The following is a 26,701-nucleotide window of genomic DNA, read 5'->3' as shown; positions in this document are numbered from 1 at the left end:
AGATGTTTTAAAAATTGCTAAAAGGGCTTAGAAAATAGCTGGAAGGAAGCAAAGAGCAAGGAGAACTAGCGGCTGGCTTGCAGGGAAATGAAGAAATACAGGAACTGCGCCAGTGGTTTCACCTGCCTGCAGTCAGGAAGCAGCTGTTGCAGGAGCTCTCCTGGAAGCTGCTGCAAGCCTCTTATTTGCCATCTGCTTGAGCATCTTTCTCCCGCTGCAAGAGGAGAATGATGCCCTCCCCTTCTTTTCGCCTTCCACATCTTTCGGGAGTGCCTCTCACTGGCAGAACCTAAACTCCAAACCCTACTGGCAAGAAGTTGGAAAATGTGCTTCCAGGAAAGGGGCTGGGGATGATGCCAAGATGACAGCAGACAAGGGCACAGACTATTTGCCCATCTCACTTTCTGTAGTAAATTTAATCTAGGGTGATATCAAAAGGAACATAGTCCCAAGAAAGCAAATAAAATAACAAGTCTCCTATGGTGGTAAATATAGAAACCATCTTTCCAAACTAAGCCTGATTCAGCTGTTTTAGCCTTAATAGAAGACCTGACTTGTCAGTGTCTTTATGTGCATATTGAAATAATTTATAACGCAATTTCAGTCTCTTCAAGTGAAATCGCAATTTCTATCATTTCAGGTCAAAATTTCAGAGTCTGTATGGATTCATCATCATTACTCCCTTACCTCTACCACATGGACACATACTCGTGTGTATTTCTTCTGTCTCCTCATAGTGCCTTTGGCAGGAGGGAAAATAAACTGTGACCATGAAATAAATGCTAATTCAAAATATAAATATAAATATGACCTTTCCAGCCCTATGTGAGTAAGGAAGACCTGATCTCTCAAAAACACAATTTCAAAGCTTTTTTGAATATCCTTTTGAACTCCTAAGATAACACCCCAGTTCACTTTGCGAATCAAGTACTGGGGACATCCTTTTCTGGAAAAGAGAGATCCTTGTCATTCCTCCCTCACAATAAGGTGAGGAGGACTACTTGATCTCCTCCCAAGCTGCTTTTGAGTGTCATTCCTTGCTTTCCCACCAAACGGCCACCTCCTCATGCCTGCCTGAAATGCCCTCTTTTACTGGATTTGAAGCCCTGAAGAAAATCATTCTCCCCTTTTTGTGGATGAAAAGAGCAAATTTAAGCCTGCCACCCTGAATCCTTTTTTTCCTCCTGCATGTCTCCACTGATTTGAACATTGAGAGAATTCTGTAGTGTTCTCAGACCTTTGCAGTTCCTTATTTAAAGGTCAAAATGTCATGAGTTTATACAGTTTGAATGTCTTAATATCTCAACATGTGATTTCCTTTCTGTGCGTTAGCCACAGGAACAACTAAGCCCACAGCTGTCTGGTTTTTTGCAAGGTGTTTTGATGAGTAAGGAGATGAGTCTAGGAGTTTCACTCTTCCAGAGTTCCCACTAGGAGATCCAACAATAATAGCGTAGATTTACGGAGCCCTTACTATGTACTAAACATTGTTCTGAAAGCTTTATGTGTTCTATATCATTGAATCCTTACACAGACCTTTGGAGGCTGAAACAATAACTGCTCCAATTCAAAGTTTTCACAATTTGCCCAAGGTTATTCAGTTGAGTCGAGTCAAGTGGTTGAGTCAGAATTTAACCACTACTTTCTGAGCCTAAACATCGGTAGCTAACCCCAAAGAAATGTTGTGGTAGGTAGAAAAATCAGGTTCATAATTAATATGAGAACCATACTCTTTTACTTCAGGAAATAAAATTATTTAGATTTTCAGGCAATATCCTGAAATTATATAATCACCTGATAGATAAATGATTGCTTCCCTATGTAGCTTACCCTTAACTGGCATAAAAAACAGATTATTAATTTTGGTTTTTAGAAAGTTGGTTCTGGAAGCATCTCTGTGAACTGTTAATTATCCTAGGGATTATATGGCAAGACCAGAATGGATGTGTGAACAGTATTCATGTGTTACTAATGTATAAAGACAGAAATATGGCTGTATATTATGAACCTTCACAAGGCATTAGTCAATAGGTGTGTGGCACCCATTCATCAGCTTAGCCTGCACAGGGAGTATCTGACCCAGCAGAAATGAAAGGGGAGCTACTTAACCGTTATCTTTACTGCATCCTGGAGAAGTGGCCACACTTGTCCTCACTGGGTAGAAATTCTCTTAGCAAAATTTACATCTGCAAACCCTGCCCTGTGTGTTAGCAAGTTAATTCTCTCCATATTTCTTACTTCCAGCCTGCTTCAAAGCGAGCTGTCACCAACTACACAGCTAGTCTCGGTGATGGTCTGTGTGCTTGGTGGCCGGGTCAACTGTCTTGCAGTTAAGTCAGTTGTCTGTGTGTCGTCCGCATAGCAATAGGATCAGAGTGACCAGTGCTTCTAGAATTCTACCTGTTTTTCTCTGCAGTAATAGTAGCTCATCAGGTTTTCCCATTAAATGCATAAAGCTAGTATAATCGTTCCTTTACCTGAAGCTATGTAGATAAAGGAGAAGAATACTGGGTTTTTGTCATTTTGTCATTTTTTTCATTCAACACATCGTTACTGAATATGTAATAGTAGTAGTAATAGTAATTGCCTTATATTAAGCCCTTGTGTGCCGAACGCTATTCTGTTTATACATTTTCTCATTTAATATTCAGAATCCCATGAGGTAGGTATGAGGATTCTCCTTTTACAAGTGGAGAATCTGCGATGAGAAGTTCACCCAAATGGTATATGAGAAAGTCAGAATTTGAACTCAGGTCTGTCTCCAAAGGGTACCATCTTGTTCATTGAACTTGATACTTGACTGCAGGTTGCAGAAACTGCTTTCTATGCTGGGGCTACAAAGATAAAAGTGAGGTTGTACTTGCTGTCAGTCAAAAAGGTGATGTTTATTTCTCAACTTGGCCCAAACTTATGAATGATGCAGCTGCCTGAGCAGGAAACTCGTGAAAAAAGGCAAAGAAAAAATTAAAATGAAGAGGGATGACATATAGGATTTTCATTTTAACTCCTTTAGTTCTATCTTTATTTGTGGCACTTTTTTGCTGTCATATTGGGTTACATGCTTTCTTTCCGTTTGGTTCAGTTTTGCCATTTGTAAATGGACCTAATGTTTCTAATTTACCCAGTGAATAAGCCATCCCCTTAGGCTCTTTGGAAGTTTTACAAATGCAGAGCTGGAAGGATCCTGTTTGAACACACGCATAAATGTTATCGCTTTGCTGTATAATATTTTTGCCTCTAAAATTCTGTTAAAACTTAAATCTGTGTCGTTTTTTCACCAAAATATCTGGTTAAGTACTTATTAACATTTTAAGATGCTCTTAGATGCAGGGTTGTTTTTGCCTCTCACTGTTGTGGCCTCTCCCGTTGTGGAGCACAGGCTCCGGAAGCGCAGGCTCAGCGGCCATGGCTCATGGGCCCAGCCGCTCCGTGGCATGTGGGATCTTCCCGGACCGGGGCACAAACCCGCGTCCCCTACATCGGCAGGCGAACTCTCAACCATTGCGCCACCAGGGAAGCCCCTAGATGCAGGGTTTTACAGGAATACAAAAGGCTTACAGAGTCCATGGAAATCTAAGATAGCTCTACAATAGTGTCTTTCAACAGAAGGACAGGAGCTATTCATTAACGTTTCCCCCCATTTCTCTTTCATATCTGGCAGGACCTGAACTGGCCATACCGCACACCTTTTCAGTAGACGATTAGGTTTTTACTAAGCCTCAGGGAGGATTATTTGGAATAAAAGAAAAATCAATCTTAATGTTTCCCCCCAGGACTGAAAGAGACTGAGGTCTGTTCTATCATTCCCAAGGTGTAAAAACCATGTGTGTGTGCCGTTTGCACTGCATGGAGATAGGAGTCTAATGCTAAATGTAATGGAGGTCCAGGGCCTGCTCAAGCTTGTGACCATCAAGCACTGTTTCGTGAGGAACTGGATGTGATTTTCTCACCATGGAACTCTGCGGTGTGTAGGATAAACTGTTGGCTCAGAATTGGCCTCTCTCCTTGGTAGCCTAAGGAAACAGCTATCCTTTTTTACCTTGGTTCTTACTTTTGATTTGTTCTTCACAATGGGCCTTACACAAATCTCCCTTGCTTTCCCTGTATAGGTCAGCATTTGGCATAATTCTGCAGTTTCAAACACTCATAGGCTTTCTGGAGCTTCAGTTTCTTACCCTGAAATAGAATAATGTCACAGGCTACTAAACTATTTGGAAAACATAGGTTAACAGCATTGTGAAGATATAATGGGAAAAAAAATTATGAAATTCTTTGGTTTGTTCTTAACTTGAAGATTTAATTCAATAGGCATTACTGCTGAGTGTAAAGAAGAGTTATAGACTATGAGAGATACCAGGAAGAATAAGTTATTGCCTTTGTTGTCCTGGATCTCACAATCTACCAGGGAAAATACAGTGCAAGGTGAAAGTGATGAGGCCAGAAGAGGGGGGCAGAGAGTTACTAGAGTTCAGGGGACGGTCCCTAGCTTTGTGGCAGGTGCTGTGTTAGGGACCACATTCCCCATTTTGGTCCTCACAACAAGGCTCCGAGTTGTAGAGATGAGGAAAATGAGGCTTGGGGTTGTTAAGAAATGTGTTCTAGAGGTGATTAAAAAGTGGAAGAATAAATTTTACTCCTTTGGGAAACAAGTATGAAAAGAGTATGGTTTCACAGAGATGAAAATTACTCTTAAGCATCATCCACAAAATTAAGTGCAAGTTATTTTTTTAATTGAAGTATAGTTGATTTACAATGTTGTGTTAGTTTCTGGTGTACAGCAAAGTGATTCATATATATATATATATATATATTATTTTTCAGATTCTTTTCCATTATAGTTATTACAAGATATTGACTATAGTTCCCTGTGCTGTACAGTAGGACCTTGTTGTTTACCTATTTTATATATAATAGTGTGTATCTGTTAATCCCAAACTCCTAATTTATCCCTCCCCCCTTTCCCCTTTGGTAACCATAAGTTTGTTTTAAGTGTCTGTGAGTCTATTTCTGTTTTGTAAATAACTTCATTTGTATAATTTTCTTAGATCCCACATATAAGTCATATCATATGATATTTGTCTTTCTCTGTCTGCCTTACTTCACTTAGTATGATAATCTCTAGGTCCATCCATGTTGCTGCAAATGGCAAAAGTGCAATTTCTTTGTCAAAGCTGGTCTTTGGGTTCTTTTGGTGTAGGTTTTGTTTTGTTTTTGTTTTTGTCTTATAATAATACATTCCCAAATAAATGTTATTGAACATCTGGGACATTGGGCTGGGCAGTGAGTGGGACAGGCATATACACCTGTGTATGCATGTACATACAGGTTCTAATCTGAATAATGCATAGTATATCCCCATACTTTACAATCATAATTTTATAGGTCAAGGAGCAATTTGAGTCAGCATTTTGGTTTTCAAAATCAATTGACTTTGCTAGTTTAAACCCAAAATTTCTAAAGTAATCGGGACTGAAAAGAGGTAGTTACTGTTTGGGGACAGAAGAACCATTGCTTCTGAAATAGGAAGCAAAATGGAGAGAACCTACCAAACATGTTTCTTAGATAAGGCCCATACTTATGTAGAAAAGAACTTAAAACTAGGTTCTAAATTGTTAGGAGAGTGGGAAAGAGGGACTATATGACTTGATAATAGGGGCTAACGTTAGGGCTGTTGGCAAAGAGTAGCTAGGTGTTAAAAATGTGTTTCAGGAAAGAGAAAGAGTGATCGGAAGAGTCACCATGAAATTTTAGCTTGGAGTAATTGGCTTAGTTAAGGAGGAAGAACGTCTCTATCATAAGAAAATTCAAATTAGATGCTAATAAGACAGTAGATACTTTAGCATGTGAAAATCACCTATCCATACTGGAAGCCAGTAGGTTTCATAGATAAATAATTTAAGAATACTTACAGTAAAAAAAAAAAAAAAGAATACTTATAGTGCTCGCTTCGACAGCACATATACTAAAATTGGAACGATACAGAGAAGACTAGCATGGCCCCTGCGCAAAGATGATGCGCAAATTCATGAAGTGTTCCTTTTTTTTTTTTTTTTTTTGCGGTACGCAGGCCTCTCACTGTTGTGGCCTCTCCCATTGCAGAGCACAGGCTCCGGACGCGCAGGCTCAGCGGCCATGGCTCACGGGCCCAGCCGCTCCGCGCGGCATGTGGGATCTTCCCAGACCGGGGCACGAACCCATGTCCCCTGCATCGGCAGGCAGACTCTCAACCACTGCGCCACCAGGGAAGCCCGCGTTCCATATTTTTAAGCAAAAGAAAAAAAGAAGAATACTTATAAGTGCCTAATGTGTACAAAGCACTGGGGTGGAGGAAGGTTAGCATACATATGCTGCAAATAATTTAAGGGAATGAATAAAAAGTAGGGATAGTGGGCTTCCCTGGTGGCGCAGTGGTTGAGAGTCCGCCTGCTGATGCAGGGGACACGGGTTCGTGCCCCAGTCCGGGAAGATCCCACGTGCCGCGGAGCGGCTGGGCCTGTGAGCCAGGGCCGCTGAGCCTGCACGTCCGGAACCTGTGCTCCGCAACGGGAGAGGCCACAGCAGTGAGAGGCCTGCGTACCGCAAAAAAAAAAAAAAAAAAAAGTAGGGATAGTGGTGCAGAGAAGTTAAGAAGGCTGAGGATAGAGCTAGCTGGCATTAGAGTTCCAACTTGGATCTGTGGTATTATAGTGTAGGACACTTTTAAATCCTATCCTAGTGTTGGGCTCGATAGTAGCATATCCCATAGGTATTTAAGGAGAAAAAAGAGGTTAGATGGGGGTCTCCTGTCACAGCCCCCGTTGACTCTGTAAGCCCCAGGAGTTCTTAGTGTCACAGGCTAATTGGCATCCTTAATTTTATTTTTTTATAATGTGTGCCAGATTACAGCATCAAAGGATCTCAAAATTATTTCCAAAATCTAATAATACATTGTTCTAGGAGTTAGGAAGGTCCTATTGCCACCATTTTCTAAATAGGAAAACTGAAGATTGAAAACTAAATAATTTTATCCCAGGTTCAAGCAGAGATCTTATGTGGTATCTGTACAAACAGGAAGAGGAGTCAGAAATAACGATTATACCAAAATTTGATCTTCTAAACTGTTTTCCAGTGAGAAAATCTAATGAGATCATTCTTCATTGTCTTTTCCCATCTTCTAAAAAGTTTGAATTCACAGAGTTAACCTTACTTTTCCTTCTATGACCATCTTCCCCTTTTCAATTTATCACTTTCATGACAGCTGATACTAGTGTAAGCTAATATTGCAACAATTTTAGATAATATTGCAGATGCACAAGGACATCCTCCTATGAATCAATTAAAGAAGTCACAGTAAGTTGCCATTGAAAGTGTAGCAGCTGCATCCTTGAAAACAGATGCTCTTCTGGGTCTGAATGTGTTCAATTTTGACTAATTTTAAGACCTAAACAGATTTCAGTCTGGTTAATATTAGGATGTGGAACCACTTGAGACATCCTAATGTCCTAGGCTGATTGCTTCTCCGTGACAGTTAGTATATGGCTTTCCTTGAGAGATGCTGAGTATTCGATATGCCAGGGATTTTATTTCAAAAGAAGAGAGAGACCCCCAAGTCTTGGCTTCAGGAAGGTGGACTCATGAAATCAAGGTGACTTCTAAAGGCAATACAATTTATAGAAACAGTACTTAGGCTGTAGGGATTGGCCAGACTTGTCTTAAATTGTACTTTTGCAAGATTCCTAGACAGCCCAGGAAACCAGCTGTAATAAATTACTTCCCTATCCTACTCTGTCCCTAGGATATACTCAAGAAACTAAAGTGAAAGTTATAGTTGTAAATGGCAAGTCATTCCTTCTCCTGCCTGATCTTTATCAATCTGTTATTATATGAATTATTTGTCATGTTACATTGGTCAATTAAATCATTTGTTCTGTTTAAAAAGGCCTTGATCAAGCTCCTGTAATGCCTCCTGTTATTCTGCTGGCCCTGAAAATGTGGGTGCGTGTGTGTGTGTGTGTGTATGTATATGTGTGTGTATTTGTGTGTGTGTGTGTGTGTGTGTGTGTGTGTGTGTGTGTGTGTATAAAATCCCTTACTTGAAGGAGTTAATGATCTGGTAGGGACACATACTGATAAACAGATAATATCAATGGAATATGATAACTAATAGAACTGTGTGAAAAACACAACCAGAGGAACAAGTGACCCTGCCTGGAGAATCGGGAAAGACTTTCTGAGCAGAAAGCGTGAATAGTTCAGAAAAAGGAATAAGAGCCATCAAAGGTATAGAATCCTAAAGCACCATAATATGTTTAGGGAATTTGCTTTAAAAGGGTGGCAGGTCAAAGGGCCCAGAGTTGCGGTAGAGAGAAGTTGGAGAGGAAGGAGAAAGTGATGAAAGATGGAGAAAAACTGTGTTGGGCAGAAACCCAAAATCATGGAAAGCCTTGCTAAGGAGGTTCATGATATAAGCAATGGGAAACATTGATACTGTTTTTACAAGTAATTGACATAGTCAAATTTTGTGTCTTAGATAAATAACTGTTTAACTTATATTTAATTAGCTAAATATGGAAGATTGAAGTAAGGTAGGGGCCAGGCACTGAGGCAAAGACATCAGTTAGGAGACTATTGCGGTAGTCCATGGAAGAGATGAGGGTTCCACCAAGAAAGTGAGCAGATACAGAAACGACAAAATATATTAAGAAAACATTTAGGAAATAAAGTTGGCAGAAATTATTCCTTGCTGAGGGGAGTGAGAGAGGAGATTACTCTCAGTATTTGCAGCTGAGATTTCCTAGATGTATATACCACCAATAGAAAGGGAATTCAGGATAAAGAGCAGATGCTAAAGATAGACTTTAGTTTTGAACACATTGCATTTGAGAGGCCTGCAGGATGTACAGTAAAGATAGCTTGCAGACAGTTGATCGAATGTAGTTTAGGAGTCAACAATTCCAAGATAATAGGAAAAACCATGAAAATTGATGAGCTCACTCAGAGAGAGCATATAGAATGACAAGCAAGGGAGACCAATAGAGAAAAAAAATCCCCGGGAACCCCAGCATTTATGGATGCGCTAAAGGAAGAGTATCCAGTGAAGGAAATTATTAAAACAACGGCAGGGAGGTGAAAGGACACCCAGAGAACTTTGGTGCCGTACAAGCCAAAAGAAAGCAGAATTTCAAGAAGGAAATGGGCAGTCCTGTGGAATGTAGAAGAGAGCCTTTCTGAGGGTAGGATTGAAAAGTGCCCAATGGATTTGGCAATTAGGATACCATTGGTGACTATTATCAGAATAATTATTTAATAAACAGGTGAAAGCAGACATCAGATTATGGAAGAACTAATGGAAGGCAAGACTATGGAGAAAGCAAATGCTGACAGTCCTTTTGAAGTCTTAGTAAGAATCTGAGGGACTTCCTTGGTGGCGCAGTGGTTAAGAATCTGCCTGCCGATGCGCTGGACACGGATTCAAGCCCTGGTCCGGGAGGATCCCACATGCCGTGGAGCAATTAAGCCCATGTGCCACAACTACTGAAGCGCACGCTCTAGAGCCCGTGAGCCACAACTACTGAGCCCACGAGCCACAACTACTGAAGCCCGCGTGCCTAGAGCCCGTGCTACAAGAGAAGCCACCACAATGAGAAGCCTGTGCACCACAACCAAGAGTAGCCCCCGCTCGCTGCAACTAGAGAAAGCCCGTGCACAGCAACAAAGACCCAATACAGCCAAAAATAAATAAATAAATACAATATTTAAAAAAAAAAAAAAAAAAAAGAATCTGAAGTGCTCAAGAGAGGAGTTAAGAGAGTGGGAAGGACAAAGTGCCTGGGGAGCACAGCATGAATTTGGGAAAGTTGCTGAGAAAGAGAAAGGAACTAGCCAAGTACTAGTGAAGGATTGACAGGTGGTAGTGAAGACTTTCGGGGGATTAAAATCCAGAAAATGTTAGTGGCAACAGTCTGTACTTTGTTCTGTTTTCCTGTCAAAAGATGAGTCGCAGAATTAGCCCAGGATTAGATCAGGTTGCCACAGAAGAATCTACCTAGAGAGTCATTGGCCAGACAGTGGCATATGGCCACCTCCAGCCACAAGCAAGGCTGGGAATGCAGACATTTAGCTTCTCATAGTCTACCGTGGAGTGAACAAGAGAGAATTGGCAATATCTGTTGGTTCACCTAACAAGCAGTGTCTGCCCCAGAGACCAAGGTTCAGCATCCTCATATAAACCAACCAATTTAGCACGGAAAGCCACAGTCACGTTGCCACAAATAGTTAGGCGTCTCAAAGATGCATGCTTTTATGCAGTGGTTGTAAGAGGAACAAGGATACTTTGAATGATCTGATGTGCCCCATCCCCAGTATTAGAAAAACAGCTCAAAGTGCATATCTTAATAAAATAATCAAGTACTAATATTGTTAAAGCCTAATATAGGTGGGCTCTGCCAATGTGAAGAGCAATCCCTGAGATAAATATACAGCCACGAACCTCTGAAAGATTGAGTGTGTATGTGTGTGGGTGTCCAGTAACCTCCTATCTTGACTATAATCTCCCAAGCAGATTCTCTCAGCATTGCTTTTTTGTAGATTTCCATTTGACATTTGAGAGCTAGGTAATTGTTTTGTGTTGGCTTTGCAATGCTCAGCACTTCTTTTCTCAGTACATTCCTTCTTGTTAAGAAAACTTCATAAATTTCAGTGAGCCCTGAGGAATTCTCAGACCAGCTTTTCAGTGGAGCCCTGGGCATCAGTTTTCATGTGCTTTACTAAAATGTTATTTTTGCTGTAGATTACAGTCTAGCTAAATGTACAGCAGGCTGCTATTCTAAACTATTGCAAGTTTTATGTAGACTGCTTTCCTGGCTATTAACTTACTCTACTTGGATTCTTTTTTTTTTTTTTTTTTTTTTTTAATTTGCAGAGTTTGGCCAGTCAGCTGCTACACATGATGAAATTACGTATTTCTATAAGAAGAAAGGGAATGTTTTTTAACTTGGTGAAATTTGTCCAAAATGCCTTTGGTAGCTTGGGAGATTAGTATAGCCTTAGACCTTGGACCATGAGCCCAGTTTCCTTAGGGTCTGATTTCTTCCTTTTTATTTATTTATTTAAATTTATTTATTTTATTTATTTATTTTTGGCTGCACTGGGTCTTCGTTGCTTTGTGTGGGCTTTCTCTAGTTGTGGAGAGCGGGGACTACTCTTCGTTGCGGTGCGTGGGCCTCTCATCGTGGTGGCTTCTCTTGTTGCAGAGCATGGGCTCTAACGCGCAGGCTCAGTAGTTGTGGCATGCGGGCTCTAGAGCGCAGGCTCAGTAGTTGTGGCGCACAGGCTTAGTTGCTCCACGGCATGTGGGATCTTCCCAGACCAGGGCTTGAACCCGTGTCCCCTGCATTGGCAGGCAGATTCTTAACCACTGCGCCACCAGTGAAGCCCCTTTCCCTTTTTTTATTGATATATACGTTGCTCTTCATGGAACAGGTAGTGTCACACAACAGAGGAATCAAAAGCACTAAAATGCCTTGAAATATTAGGCTAGTGTTACTTATAGTTGCTTTCATCCAGTCTGCCAAAAGAAAACATTATGAAGGCAGTAATCTCACCTTGCAGTCAAACAACTTGAATAATGATAGCATTAGAAGGAAAGCAGTGTCTACATCCAGTCCTGCAGACCGAGTTAGTGAACATCTCGGACGATGCCAAGGCTGGTAATAAGTTTAAATCTCCATCGCTATATTTCCTTCCTCCTTACACGTCAGTTCCCTTGAACAAAATTCTTTTTTGTGTGTGTTTGCCATGATATTTTAATTTATTGAAGTCTGTTTCCACTGAGGAGAACTTAACCTTTTAATTCTTGACGGTCTCTCCAGGCTTGTCTCTGTGCTTGGCTGAGTCTAGGAACAGATGCAGCTCTGAAAGCCCACAACTGCAGATATGCCTTCCACGACATATGCTGACTCCCTGCTCTGTGAGGTGGACACCTCCCAAGTTAGCCAGTAGTGCCTCGCCAAATCCCATGTCCCCTAAGTCCAGTTAGCCCTTCTTCCAAATGACACTGCATCCTCTGAGAAGGAGAAGAATTTTCACATGGAAAAGCAAAAGATACTAATAAATGGAAATTGAACCTCAAGGTGGATGGAATTATATCTTTTAAGTACCTTGTTGCTATAATTAAGCTTAGGACTCTTAACCTGGACAAATCACTTGCTAAAGAATAATTATTACTTGTGTTTATTATTTATATTAATATTCAGTGAGTTTTACGTGCTATTGTCCGAAGCAGTTTATCTACATTAACCCATTCAATACTCCCAACAGCTGTAAACTTACTCAGTGTTCCCAACAACATTCTGAAGGTATGTTATCTCCATCTTACAGAAGAAACTGAGGCGGAAGGAATTTGCCATTAGCTCTTGGTCACAATAATAAGTAAATAGTGGAGACAGGACTCAAGGCCAGCCTTTGAGGCTCTAGAGAGCTCAAAGAACTTTTGAATTAAATTGCCAAATTATTGTTGATGATCTTTGAGAAATTATGGGGAACTGGATACACAACAGAAGTCTAGACATAAGGAAATGTAGCTCACATTTTTGCTCTTTAGTATTTTCCTGTAGAAAATGGCCAAATGCTATTAAATATTTTATCAATTACTTGCAAGAGATAGAGAAGGTAGGTTTATCAAATTTTCCCAAAAGACCTTTTTAGGGCTTTTAACCGATTGTAAGTAAGCTCTGTTTGAGTTAAGGAGAATGCAGCACATCCTGTTCCCTCGCCCCACACCACCCCAGGAGATTCTAGGCTTACACACAAGGAGCACGGCTTCTAGAACAAGGGAATTGATCACTCTTTCTAGACAGGTCAGACCACTCTGTGGTATTTATTATGTTTGGCCCTAAGTCCCACATTTCAAGGGAAATATAGAACAATTGGAATTTTTTTTTGGTGAATTATGAGAATTATAAAATGACTCAGTTGGGTTATTTGGAGAATAGTTGAAAGTCTGGGGACATTTAGCCCAAAAAGGAGAAGACTTCAGGGAAGCCAAAAGAGATATCTTTAGTACTTGAAGTACTGACACAATTAAGAGTGATTGTTAAGTCGGCAGAACCAGGGCCAATGATTAGAAGTCAATGACAACAGACATGGCTTGATGTAAGATGGTCATATCTTTCTTAGATGGAATAGGCTGCCGCAAGAGGAATTGAGTTTCCTTTCACAAACATTTGTGTGGGTGTGCAAGCAGAAGCTGAACAGCCACTTGAAGATGTACAAATAACACAAGCATAGACCACATGGTTGGGCTAGATTACTAAGTTCACTTCCAACTCTGAGCTCCTGTTTCTGTCATTCTGTGAATTGATGCAAGACAATCAGCTGGGCTTTTATGTTTAATCAAGTACCGAAATAGTCTGTCATGTCTCAGATGTGTGATGCTGCCAACACTAGTATTAGCCAAATTGATAAAAACAACATGAACAACAAAATCATATGTCATTTCAAAAACTGTCTGTAGGCATCTAATGAAATGATTGGTGTTTTGTCCTCACCCCTTCTTTCAGATCTGTCTCCTGCTCAAGATACCCACGTGAATGTGGATCTCCCACCAGTGTCAGAGCAGATCATGCAGACTCTGAGCGAACTTGCAAAATCTTTCCAGGACATGGCTGACCGCTGCTTGCTGGTCCTACACCTGGAAGTCAGGTATGACACAGCCAAGCAGAAGACTGTGATTTAATTGCACTGTGGGTCATAGATCACTCGCTTATGTCTGGAGAGTATCACTATCATTTTTGGTTCATATTATAGATGTCTTTTTTTTACACTGAAAGTGATTTTTAGTGTTAAAGTTTTTAAGCACATGTTGTATTGTGAATATGGTGGTTTGGAGTTTGCATGGCCTATGACATCAGAATGATCTAGATTAGAATGTCTATACTAGTTGGCTAGGCCATCTTAAGTCAGTTAATTAACTTTACTAACTCAGTTTCCTCCTCTTAAAAATAGGAACAGTAATTTCTAACTTAGAGATTTTATAAATGAAATGATAAGTTATAAGTACAATGCCTACCACAGAGTAAGTGCTCAAAATATGGTAGCTTTTCGACTATGATGACTTTATTGCCATTGATATTTTCAGTAAGGTACTATGCTAATCTATACTAAGAAGGGAGTATACAGATGCAAGAACCATGATCCCTTTCTTTAAGAACCTAAAACCAGGACTCCTCCGGTGGCGCAGTAGATAAGACTCCGTGCTCCCAATGCAGGGGGCCCAAGTTTGATCCCTGGTCAGGGAACTAGATCCCACATTCATGCTGCTACTAAGAGTTCACACGTCACAACTAAGAAGCTGGCAAGCCGCAACTAAGGAGCCCTGGAGCTGCAACTAAGGAGCCCACCTGCTGCAACTAAGACCCTGTGCCACCAAATAAAGAAAAAAATATTAAAAAACAAAAGAACCTAAAACCCAATTGAAGACATTAAGTTCAATCATAACTCAAGAAGTTTCCAAGATATGATATTCTTGGACTCTTGCTTCTTCCCCTGAAGTGTAGAATGTTCTGAGTAGCTTTAGTAGACTCTATTATCACACCTCTAGAAACAGTAGGAAGAAAAGACCAGAAAGTCTCCAATCATTTATTTATTCATTCAATAAATATTTATTGAGTGCTGTCTTTGTTCCAGACTGTGGTCTAAGAATTGGGATACAACAATGACAAAAACACTCAAGGTCCCTACTTTCATAGAGCTACATTCTAATTGGGGTAAACAGCCAGTGAGTACATAAAAAGGGAAATTTCAGCTTAGTGTAACTAAAAAAATAAAATAGCAGAATGGAATTAAACCACGCTATCAAATAGAAATATAAAGTGAGCTTACACATGTGAACCACATAAATAATTTAAATATTCTAATGGTTCCATTTGAAAATATAGAAACACGTAAATCATAATATATTTTATCCAACCCGGTATATCCAAAATATTATCATTTCAACGTGGAATTAACATAAAAATTATTGATCTATTTTGCATTTTTTTGTCCTAAGCCTTTGAAATCTACTTCATCTTTTACGCTACGGCCCGTCAAAATTCGGATTAGTCACGTTACAAGTGTTCAGTGGCCACATGTAGCTATTGTTATACTGGACAGTGTAGAGAACGGCTAGGGTTGATGAGAAAGGGAGATCTGGTATTTTGTTTCATAGATAAAATGGCCAGGGAAATTGTGCCAAGGTACGAAGAAAGAGCCATCTGTACAAAGACCTGGTGGAAAAGAGTTTCAGGCAGGGAGGGGCACTCACGAGGTCCTGAGACAAAACCAAACTGGCAGATTTGAGGAACAGAGAGGAATCCAGTATGATTGTAGCCCGGTGAATAAGGAGGTGGGGAGGAATGGAAGGAAAGGTAAAGAGGCAGGCTGGAGCCTGAGCACGTGGGGTCATGGAGCCCGACTCATTATAGGGTCTTACAGACCACGTGAAGAGTTCGGATTGTTTTATTTTTTTTATTGAAGTGTAGTTGATTTACAGTGCTGTGCCATTCTCTGCTGTACAGCATGAGTTCATATTTTATTCTAAGTGCATCAAGAAGCTATTAGAAGGTTTTAAGCAAGGGGGAGATATTCATTCATTCATTCACTCATTCACATTTTTAAAAGATCACTCTGGCTGTTGTATGGGAAAAAAATTGCAGGGAGAAATATGAATGGAAGCAGAGGGATCAGTTAAGACCAGATATGAGCACCAGAATGACAGAGGTGAAGGCGTGAGAAGTGTTGGATTTGGGACATGTTCTCAAGGTAGAGCTGATATATTGATAGATTGGATTGGGTGCAGGACTGGTGGCAGTGAGAGAAAGAAAGGACTCCAGGAAAACCACAGCTTTGGGGCCAGGACTCCAGGGAAACCACAGAGCAAAACTATGTGGATGCCAAGACCATTGAGTGAGGTGAGAGAGACTGAGGGACTGAGAAAGGTTGGGGGAGGGGTAGAAATCAAGAATTCCATTTTGGTGATGTTTGGTTTGAGATGCTTATTAGACATCTGGATACCAGTGTCAAAGAGACAGTTGGATATATAGTTTTGAAACATCAGGATCAAAACCCTCAGGATCTGGGGCTTCCCTGGTGGCGCAGTGGTTGAGAGTCCGCCTGTCGATGCAGGGGACACGGGTTCGTGCCCCGATCCGGGAAGATCCCACATGTCGCGGAGCGGCTGCGCCCATGAGCCATGGCCGCTGAGCCTGAGCGTCCGGAGCCTGTTGCTCTGCAACGGGAGAGGCCACAACAGTGAGAGGCCCGCGTACCGCAAAAAAAACCCAAAAACAAACAAACAAAAAACCCTCAGGGTCAGAAAGTGTATAGTAATACATTTGATTTTGTATTACTGTGAGACATTATTAAAGTTGATAGAGTATTGCCTTTTTGTTTCGAGTCTTTAGTAGATTTAGGTTTTAAAAATGTAAATAGGATTTTGGTTCGTATGTTTGGACTCCTGTTAGAACTTGGCTGTCTTGCAGGTGTGCTCAGGCAAAGCTTACTTGATAACGTATTGTTGATGTCACTTCTTTTGTATGCTGCTTGCTTTTTTCATTCTTCATTATCTTGTGCAGTGAGTTACTTCTGTATTGCTTGTGGAGACCTTCGAGTAGGGCAACTGAAGTAGCATGGTAGATTTCAAGTCTATTTTACTCAGCATTATTTCTGATCTTATTTCTTACATTCAGTTGTTGAGAAATAAAGACTTTTCCTCTATGATTTCTGATTTGTTTTATGATAAGTGTTAGATTTGTTTTCTATTTATTTACAAGCTGACAGTGAAATAAATCGGGTATTTTCTGTGAATAAGATAAACGCAGTCGACGGGGGAAAAAAAACACCCAGTAACACTCTGCTGCCTCTGTTACCTGGGTTGCATAGAAAAACAAGGGAACATCAAATTAATTACTATCACGGCTCCTGGAATTTATGCCATTGGTTGTGTGGGTTCACGGTGTGCTCTTCATTTGGAATTATCAGCCTGTAGTGTGTAGTCAATTCCAAGTGGGATACTTTCAAGGCATCTTTGCCTTACCCAAAGGTCTTTGAGTAAGACCTTTTCAATCCTTGACCTCTATCCTGCCCTTTTTATTTTTGTACATATTGGCAGTACTGTTCTTAATAACGCCGAACATATTTTAGTCATTGTTTATTAACTTTACAAGAAACCATTCAATGCTGTAACACCTATTGCTATATCTCCTTCATCATTAGTTTAAAAACAGAATAAGATCATTTTAAGAATAGATAACAAAAAAACACTGAGTTTTAGAGTCCTGGATGCAGAATTATCTTTCCCTGACTTTAAATGAAAACAGTAAACATGTTTATTTTTTCCAAATTAAATTTCCTTATGTCTTCATTTAACATGGTTTCAACATCCAGGTTGCTTTCCTATGAATGTGCTCCAAATTGTCTTTGTTCCTGTTCAAGTATGGTACAAAAAACTAGACAGAACACTCCATGTACTGCTCAGATAGTGAATGTTGACACAATTTTATTCATTCCTTGTCACAGTAACAAGCTGTTGTTTGTTTGTACAGTTGATGATAGAAAATTAATAAGGAAAATCTCAAATAAATCATTACTGTAGTTGTCCAAAGCTAGAATAGAGGAGATGGCTAAGTGCTCTGGGCACCCATGGTGGGTGACTGTGGAAGAAACCATTAGCACATAGAAGGCAGGAATCAGGTGTGCCTCCTTCACTGCTCTGGCTCCAGAACCTGGAACAGTCCTGCTGCATAATAAGCGCTCCGTGACTCTCGAGAATTAGCTGGTTTGAAATCAAACCCAGATAAAGTAAGTGTGGGTTCCCCAAACAAAACCTGTTGCTCATTAAAGAAAATGAACTGGTTTGGAGATCATTTTCACTTGGCAGTCCATGACATGTATTTAAGAGGTACAAAGACTGCATGGCCAGCATCATCCTTGTCACCATCAGCAGCTAAGGTTTGTTTTGTTCCCATCCCGCTGTAAAGGAGAATTAGAACTCAGGCCCTGTGGTCCAGGAGCTGGTACAATGAAGAAGTGGCTAGTTAGGCACTGTCTCTGGCACTTTTACCCAGGAAGCCACTATAATAAGAGAGCACAGATAGAATAGACAAAAAAACTTAATGGGAAAAAATTAATGGGGAAAGCTAGCAAGTCCAGAACAACTTCAAATGCCAAAAATTTGTCTTATTCCCTCAAATATTTTATATCCATAGCCCATCTTTTTCTTTAACATTGTTAAAATCAAAAAAGGTTCTCCCCGCCTGTGTGTCTATCCACACGTACTCTTTTTCCTCCTAATAAACACTTTATTTGTTTCACTAAAAAAAAAAAAAAAAAAAAAAAAAAAACCGAAAAGGGTTCTCAAATCCAGTAGGTTCTGTGTTGAAGGACCCATCCAAAGAGCATGTGACATTTTACCTGTGTCACTGTAGGTCACATTTAACCACTAAGCAGTGCTTTTTTACAGTTTGAATCATAAGGCATGTGACACCCCCAAGAGATGAAAGACATGGTGAGACCATTAAAAATTGTTGACGTTGTTTTCTTTTTTTATTTGAACTTTAGAAGAAGAAAATTAAGTTGCCATTTGAGTCTAAGATGCTAAGAATGTCACCTTTATCAGCTGATTTCTCTCACCATCAGGAGGGTTCTAAGTGGGTTGCACAGTAACTGCCTGTCGCTGTTGGTATCCTAAGTGTGCACTTTCTGAAAATCAACCATCCCGCTGTGTAATCAGCAATATTTGCAGAAAACCTTAATGCCAAAGTTGTGTTAAGGTCAGCAACAACATGCCAGAATTCAAAAGAAAAAGAAAAAAACCCTTTTTCTGAATTTGACATTTGCCAATGACTATTTTAATTTCTTTTCATCTCTAATCATTTTGGGAGAGGAAGATAATATCTTAAAACAGTTTTTATCTCTCCTCTCTGCCACTCACTTCAGGATCGCATAAGCACTCACCTCCAATTCATAGTAATTTCCTACCTAAGTAGTCTCTACTTCTAATTTCTACCATTCTCCACCATTAATTCACCCTTTATACTGTGCAGAGTCATCTTGCCAAAGCTCATATCTGATTATATAATTTCACCTCTTAAAATCCTCTTAAGACTCCCTGTGACTTCTCGCATAAAGCCCAGAGTCCTTAGATGGCCTCAAAGCTTATGATGACCTGGCCCCTGCACATCTCCCCAAGCTCGCCTCACGCCTCTGTCATGTGATCTGTATGTACTAAAAGGAACTTCCGGTCATTCCTTAAAACTGTCCTCCATTCACACCCTCATGCCTTTGTATTGATATGTGGTCTTCCCATCGTCTGAGGTTGTAATGTCTATAATTTACTGTAAAAATACTTTAGCATTAATGGCTTGATTTTATTTTTCAACTAAGAGTTACTTAGTTTAAACTTCAACCACAGGAGCAATCAATTTCCCTAGGCGTGAATCCCACTCCAGGGTTGATCAACTTTCATTATACCAAAAATGTCACATTCTGGAGGGACTGCAACTGATGCCGTTACTGGTATCCTGATCCAAGCCATATACTTTAATAATTAGCACATGAATGTCAGAATGAGCTTTTATTGGCAAAATTAATCATTAGTTGATTAGCAACTGTTAAGGTGATCACCTATCATGAAAATGAACTAGTAGTCAAGATACTTGGATTCCCTTCCATGAGCAGGTTATAAAAATATAGCACATCCTTTGTAAAACTTAGCTTAAAATGGTCATAGCTCTAAATGTAAAACCTCAAACTATAAAACTCCTAGAAGCAAATATAGGAAGAAATCTTTGTAACTTTGTTTGGGCAAAGATTTCTTAAAGCTGACCCTCAGAGTACCACCCATAAAAGAAAAAACTGGTAAATTAAACTTCATCAAAATTTAAAACAATTCTTTGAAAGACATTGTTAAGATGAAAAGACGAGCCAAAGATTGGGAGAAAATGTTTACGAAATGCATGTCAGCTTGTATCCAGCATATATAAAGAACTCTCAAAAGTTAATAATAGGGCTTCCCTGGTGGCGCAGTGGTTGAGAGTCCGCCTACCAATGCAGGGGACACGGCTTCGTGTCCCCGTCCGGGAGGATCCCACATGCCGCGGAGCGGCTGGGCCTGTGAGCCATGGCCGCTGAGCCTGCGCGTCCGGAGCCTGTGCTCCGCAACGGGAGAGGCCACGACAGTGAGAGGCCCGCGTACCGCAAAAAAAAAAAAAAAAAAAAAAGTTAATAATAAGAAAACAAGTCAATAAAAAAATTAGGCAAATGATGTGAACACAAACATATATAGATGGCGGGACTTCCCTGGCAGTCTGGTGGGTTGGGACTTCGCCTTCCAATGCAGGGAGTGTGGGTTCGATCCCTGGTCAGGGAGCTGGGATCCCACATGCCCCTTGGCCAAAAAAACAAAGCATAAAACAGAAGCAATATTGTAACAAGTTCAGTAAAGACTTTTAAAATGGTCCAAATCAAAAAAAAAACTTAAAAAAAAAAAGATGTATGGATGGCAAATAAACACATGAAAATATGTCCAGCATCATTAGTCACTAGGAAAATGCAAATTAAAACCACAATGAGACACCACTATACATCTATTAGAATGACTTAAAAATTTTTTTTTAATTGATAAGCACTTGAGGACATTATCCTAAGAGAAATAAGCTAGACAAAGAAAGACAACTACTGCATGGTATCACTTATATGTGGAATCTTTTTTTAAAAAAATCACAGAAACAGAGTAGAAAAGTGGTGGCTGGAGGATGAGAGAAATAGGAAGTGGCTGGTAAAAGGGTACAAATTTCAGCTCTAAGATAAATAAGGTCTGAGGATCTAATGTAAACCAGAATGACTATAGTTGATAACACTGTATTGTATAATTGAAATTTGCTGAGAGAGTAGTACTTCATGTTCTCATTGTTATAAAACAGAAACTAACACACCATTGTAAAGCAATTATACTCCAATAAAGATGTTAAAAAAAAAAGGTTAAATATGTGAGGTGATGGGTGCGTTAATTAACTAGATGAAGGGAATACTTTCACAGGGTGTACAGATATCAAATTACCAGGGCAGGGCTTCCCTGGTGGTGCAGTGGCTGAGAGTCCGCCTGCCGATGCAGGGGACACGGGTTCGTGCCCCGGTCCGGGAAGATCCCACATGCCGCGGAGCGGCTGGGCCCGTGAGCCATGGCCGCTGAGCCTGCGCGTCCAGAGCCTGTGCTCCTCAACGGGAGAGGCCACTACAGTGAGAGGCCCGCGTACCACAAAAAAAAAAAAAATTACCATGGCATACACTAAATATCTTATAATGTAATGTCAATTATACCTCCATAAAGCTTAAATTTAAAAAAAAAAACCTGACAGCAGTAAGTGCTTTTGAGGATGTGGAGCAGCTGGAACTCTTGTACATTGGTAGTAGGAAAGCAAAATAGCACACAGCTGCTTTGGAAAACAGTTTAGCAGTTTCTTATAAAATTAAACGTCTATGTACCATGTGATGCAGCAATCCCACTTGTAGATATTTACCCAAGAAAAAGGAAATTTTATATTTACACAAAAACCTATGCACGAAGCACCTTTATTCATAATCACCCCAAACTAGAAACAACCCAGATGTTAGCTGGTGAAGGGTTAAACTGTAGCACATCCATATGCAGGAGGCCACTCAGCAATCACGAGGAATGAACAGCAACATGGATAAATTTCAGATTGAAAGAAGCCAAACCCCAAAGGCCACATGCTGCATGATTGCATTTATATGGCATTCTGGAAGAGACAAAACTGTGGGGACTGAAAATAGAGCTGTGGCTGCAGGAGCCTTGGGGTAGAAGAAGGGGTTGACTTCAAGGGTGGCACAAGGGAATTCTGGAGGTGATGGTATTGTTCTATAATTTGATTATGCTGATGCTTATACAACTGGCTGCATTTGTCAAAACTCATAAAAGTGTACACTAAAACGGGTGAATTTACTGTTTGTAAATTATCTGTCAATAAACCTGACTCAAAAAAAAGAAAAATTATGGTTAAGCCTATAGTTGCATCATTGGGGATGATGCCCAAGGCTGTGGCCATTTGTTTAGGAATATTTCTTGTTACCTGATGCCAACTCTAAGCATAACAGAATCCTAACTCTGAATTGTCATTATGTCTACTCCCAGTCAACCTTCCATGTCAAGATCAGACAGAGAACCTAAAACAATCCCTAAGCTTACAGAACAACCTGTTTTCAACTATGCCTGCCAATGGATGGTGCAGGGGGTTTGTATGTTTGTTTTTAATAAATACCTGTATGAGTGGTAGAATTATTTGGCCTGCAACGTCTTTCATTACAGCTTAATACAGAGGTTATGGAGTAGCCAATCCTTACGCATCTCAGAGTTCCTTGGCAGTTAATGATACCTACCAAAAAGAACCTAAGAATTTTACATTATCAGACTGACTCGGGGCATTTCAACATAGGAATGTACTCCTTCCTCAAGCTCACTCAGATATGTCCTCTATGACAGGTATCACCTGCTGTTCTGAACCTTTGCTCTGCAAACTTCCATGGCACCCTGGGTACACATGCTTCTGAGTGACAAACTGTCATCTTTTGGTCATTTTTTTCTTGGTCATCCCCATTAGGCTGTGGAGTCTTTAATGGCACAAACTGTGTCTTACATTCCCAGGGCCTAGCACAATTTCTAACACACTCATACATGTTCAGTAAGTGTTTTGGTTAAGTAATAGGTTAACAATAATAAATATAATATCGCCAGCCCCCATGCTCTCTACTCTTTCTATGTAGTAGCTCCTCGGAGCACCTTATGAGGTATGTGTTGTTATCATCCCCATTTTACAGATAAGGAAACTGAGGCCTAGAGAGAGAAAGTAACTTGCCTGAAGTCACATAGCTAGTAAATGGCAATTGAAACCAGTTTCAAAGATCTGTGACCTCTGCCTCTCATTTTCACTACAATAGTATCTGCTTGAAAGAGATACTGCTTTTCACTCTATGCAAGCAGTCTTGTCATGGAAAGGGTTTTAGAGCTCATCTACTCTTCACCCCCCATGTATGGATTAAACAAGCGAGGATCACAGAAGCTGACTTGTTTGAGATCACTCCGTTTTTCTATAGAATAACTTAGAAGGCTTTCTGGTGAAAAGCGGGAGGGATACATTAGAAATTACAGGGCCACTGCTGTCTTAAATTTTTGGGTGCTCTGTCACAAGAAGATGGTTATTTTCATCAGAAAGAGTTGTTACTAACTGCTTTCCCCATCCCTCTCCCTTTCAGGGTTCACTGTTTCCACTATCTCATCCCTCTAGCGAAGGAGGGGAACTACGCCATTGTCGCTAATGTGGAAAGTATGGATTATGACCCTCTGGTGGTCAAGCTCAACAAAGATATCAGCGCCATTGAGGAGGCCATGAGTGCCAGCCTCCAGCAGCACAAGTTCCAGTATATATTTGAAGGTCAGACCCTGCCTCTGTCCCTGGGAGTTTGGGAGGAAGGAAAGGTGAAGGTTTTCCTGATTTTCTCTATTACTGAAGTTCAAAACTTGTAGGAAAAGGTTGTTGATTTTTTGTTTGTTTTTCCTTTTGGTTTAAAGCTGCAGTGCCTAGCCTCTGTGTGTGTGTCTAGGTAGGCAACAGTATGGCTTCCATCTGCTCCTTCTTCATAAGGAGATTTAATCCGAGGTAAGGCAGATGGCAGCCAGGCTGCCTCATTGACATGCTGCTCATGAGAGCTGGGTAAATTTGTGGAGTGGACCACAGATTAACTCAAGAGAAGCTCATAATGGAAAAAGAAACACACACACACCATACAGAGACAACCCTGAAAGATCCCCTCGTTGGCTAAAATTATCACTGGAAGAGGAAGGTTTCTCTCAGAGAATGAATTGTTGTCTGAAAAACACAGAAACCTCTGATTAGCAGCAGTTTTAAGAAGGCTGCATCCATAAATGCCTTCAGGGTCAAGCAAGTAAGGAAGGGTGTGAAAGACAGTACTTTCCAAAGGCATTCGCCTTCAACACTTAAAAAAATGCACCGCCAGCCAAATCATTTTCATGATGAATTCCTCCAAAGGACGCCTTTTAGGATTTCAAATTATATCCCCTTTTATTCTTGTTCTGCTTGGTTTATATGTGGACTTGGGGGCCAAAAGTATCTGTGGCATCTCACAGAATTGAGCCAGTGTCATTTAAAACAATTAAGAAGGTACTTAGCGCAAAGGATTGTGGCAGCCTAAAGATGGAAAGAGAGTGTCAGCGCATGACCATGTCTTGCTTTATGAAATGGTTCTGTTCTAGCAAATGTGGACCCCTTGCCCCCTAAAAAAATCCTGTTTTCCCATTAAATTATAGTGATGGAGATCTGTTCTCAAGGGGAGTATCCCTAAAAGACTTTAGCCAGAAAGTGTGAAAAAAGGTTAGCTATTAGTCAGCCCCATGGCTCTGTGAATTGGAGACTGCAGCAATACTCTGTAGCTTGACGGTACAGGGCGCATCTAAGAAATCACTTTCCTGACTATGCAGAATTCCCTTCGGGCTCTTGACAGTGGTTCTTCCAAGCCCCACATATCAACATTCACATCCCAGAGGTTTCCTCTCATTTTGACCAGACATTTCTTAACATCTAATTCTGCTGGGCAGCAACATCTTCTTGAGATACAGGTATAATCCTCTGACATAGAAGATATTTTAGCTATAAAAAAAACCCATAAATTTGAGAATTCCTGTTTAAAAAGTTAGCTATCCCTCTGTGATATCACTTTCCAAATTCAAAAGGCATAACATTGAGTTTCTCAAGTTGGGGAGGTGGCAGTGGTCTCAGTCTTCTTGGTGCGTCAAGAAGGAGTATTTAATTTTTTTTTTAAGGAGTATCTTAATCACAGATATTGTTTAGAATTCCTGACGTATAGTGATAATACAAAGCAGACCAACTTTTAATTGGTTTATTATTATAATTGCTTATACTTAATTGGTATATACATTTCTTTCTTTATTTATTATTCTCTACAAGCATTGCATTGCCTCATAGCCTCCAAGTAGGGCAGACCACACTAAAGCACTGCAGAACAAAATTCTGCGTGAAGTTATGGGCTCAGGAGAATCACAGCAAAATAACCTACAGAGATTTTTCACATAAACTGTCTTGCTTTAAATGTAAAATCCATGTGTGTGTTTCTTTCCCTTCGAGTGAAAAGCTTTTTACTTCGCTTTCAAATAGTAGCCCATACACACAAATCTGTGGTCTTGAAGCAACACTGGGTGAGTGTAGCTGAAGCAAGAGACAGTGCCTTCTCCTGTCCTTTTTCTATATTTATCCGAATCAAGGGAAAACTCATTCTGAAGACAGAAGGAGCCATTGACCCTGAAATTACGCCCTGAGATAAAAATAGTAGGCTGCTTGTGACTAGTCAGACTAACTTTAGAATTCTGGGGAGAACATCTTGCCAGAGTCCAACTTTGTAAGAAGAAGAGAAAAAGAAGGAAGAGAGGTTTACTTACTTCCAAGTATTTAGAATTAAAGTCTAACTTCTAAGAATGGTAACCCACATGTGCCTCGGGTTGTTCTGAACCAGCATTCCTCAACTTCATCACCTAGGGTAACCTGAATGGGACCTCTTAGTTTGTTGATGTACTACCCAGCTCTTTGCTGAATTTCATAGACCTTGAGAACAAATCACTTAACGATACCCCAGAGGAGTGCACAGGTGTCTTGCAGGAACTCCACAGTTAATGCATGATCTGCTTTTCCTTTGCACTTTGTTTCTGCTTACATTCTCTCCAGTTACTACTTCAGAAGTATACTCCATTATCAGTGTTGAGGTGTAGTAACATGAATGCCAATAGCCCATTTTCTTATTTTTACTTATGTAAGTTGCCAATCAACTTTTGAGCCAAAAGTACACCCCTACCTGTTTTGGAGGAGGAAAAGGAGACCAAACAGATCATCATAGTTACATGTGTTCTTCTCTGCTTTAAAATAACTGTACAGAAAAACAAGAGTTCTTTGCACTTCAGTAGTTTAAAGCAACCTGGCATGTACTCTAAGCCCTGGAATGGTGGCTTTAACTGTATATGGCAGTGCTGGAGCTGCAGATATACCAGTATTTTTGCCAGCAGAAAGTCTTCCCATTTGTAACTACTTGGGCACTGTCTAAATACTCTGAAATCATTGTAAGATCAGCTGGTCCAACCATCAGAAATAAGTTTTCCTTGGTCATTTAAATTTTCTGAGCAGTAGAAGAGAGAAATCCTATGTCGGTTTATGCAAGATGGCACTAATCTGTCTTCTCTTTCCTCCCCACTGCCCTGTGCTGATCCCTCAGGCCTAGGACACCTGATCTCCTGCATCCTTATTAATGGCGCCCAGTACTTTAGGCGCATCAGTGAGTCTGGCATCAAGAAGATGTGTAGGAACATTTTTGTCCTTCAGCAGAATTTGACAAACATCACCATGTCTCGGGAGGCAGACCTGGACTTTGCAAGGTAGGAGGAAAGTGGGCTCAGTTCCTGTACCAAAGCCAAGGCCTCATTGTCTATCAAGTCATTTTTTAAAATGGGTTCTTAGTACTTAAAAACTTAGTTTAAAAAAAAATGAGGGCTTCCCTGGTGGCGCAGTGGTTGAGAGTCCGCCTGCCGATGCAGGGGACACGGGTTCATGCCCTGGTCCGGGAAGATCCCACGTGCCGCCGAGCGGCT

The 26,701-nt window shown here is 40.5% G+C and overlaps 1 protein-coding gene and 1 non-coding gene across 3 annotated transcripts in view; both read left to right on the top strand.

The window, feature by feature from the left end:
- The window catches only part of EXOC4 (exocyst complex component 4), an 811,980-nt gene that overhangs the window by 729,851 nt on the left and 55,428 nt on the right, over positions 1 to 26,701 (top strand). For both annotated transcript variants that reach the window (XM_004272179.4, XM_049714951.1), the window contains exons 15-17: positions 13,539 to 13,680; positions 23,287 to 23,465; positions 26,329 to 26,488. In XM_004272179.4, coding sequence (XP_004272227.1) covers positions 13,539 to 13,680; positions 23,287 to 23,465; positions 26,329 to 26,488 — 481 coding nt within the window. The remainder of the gene's footprint in view (positions 1 to 13,538; positions 13,681 to 23,286; positions 23,466 to 26,328; positions 26,489 to 26,701) is intronic.
- LOC117202327 (U6 spliceosomal RNA) lies at positions 5,939 to 6,045 on the top strand. Its single transcript, XR_004484605.1, has one exon. It is a non-coding gene; the product is annotated as a U6 spliceosomal RNA (small nuclear RNA).

The sequence above is a fragment of the Orcinus orca genome, chromosome 9 (assembly GCF_937001465.1).
Source record: "Orcinus orca chromosome 9, mOrcOrc1.1, whole genome shotgun sequence".
Classification (NCBI taxonomy): Eukaryota; Metazoa; Chordata; class Mammalia; order Artiodactyla; family Delphinidae; genus Orcinus; species Orcinus orca.
This window is presented reverse-complemented; position numbering and strand designations above follow the sequence as displayed.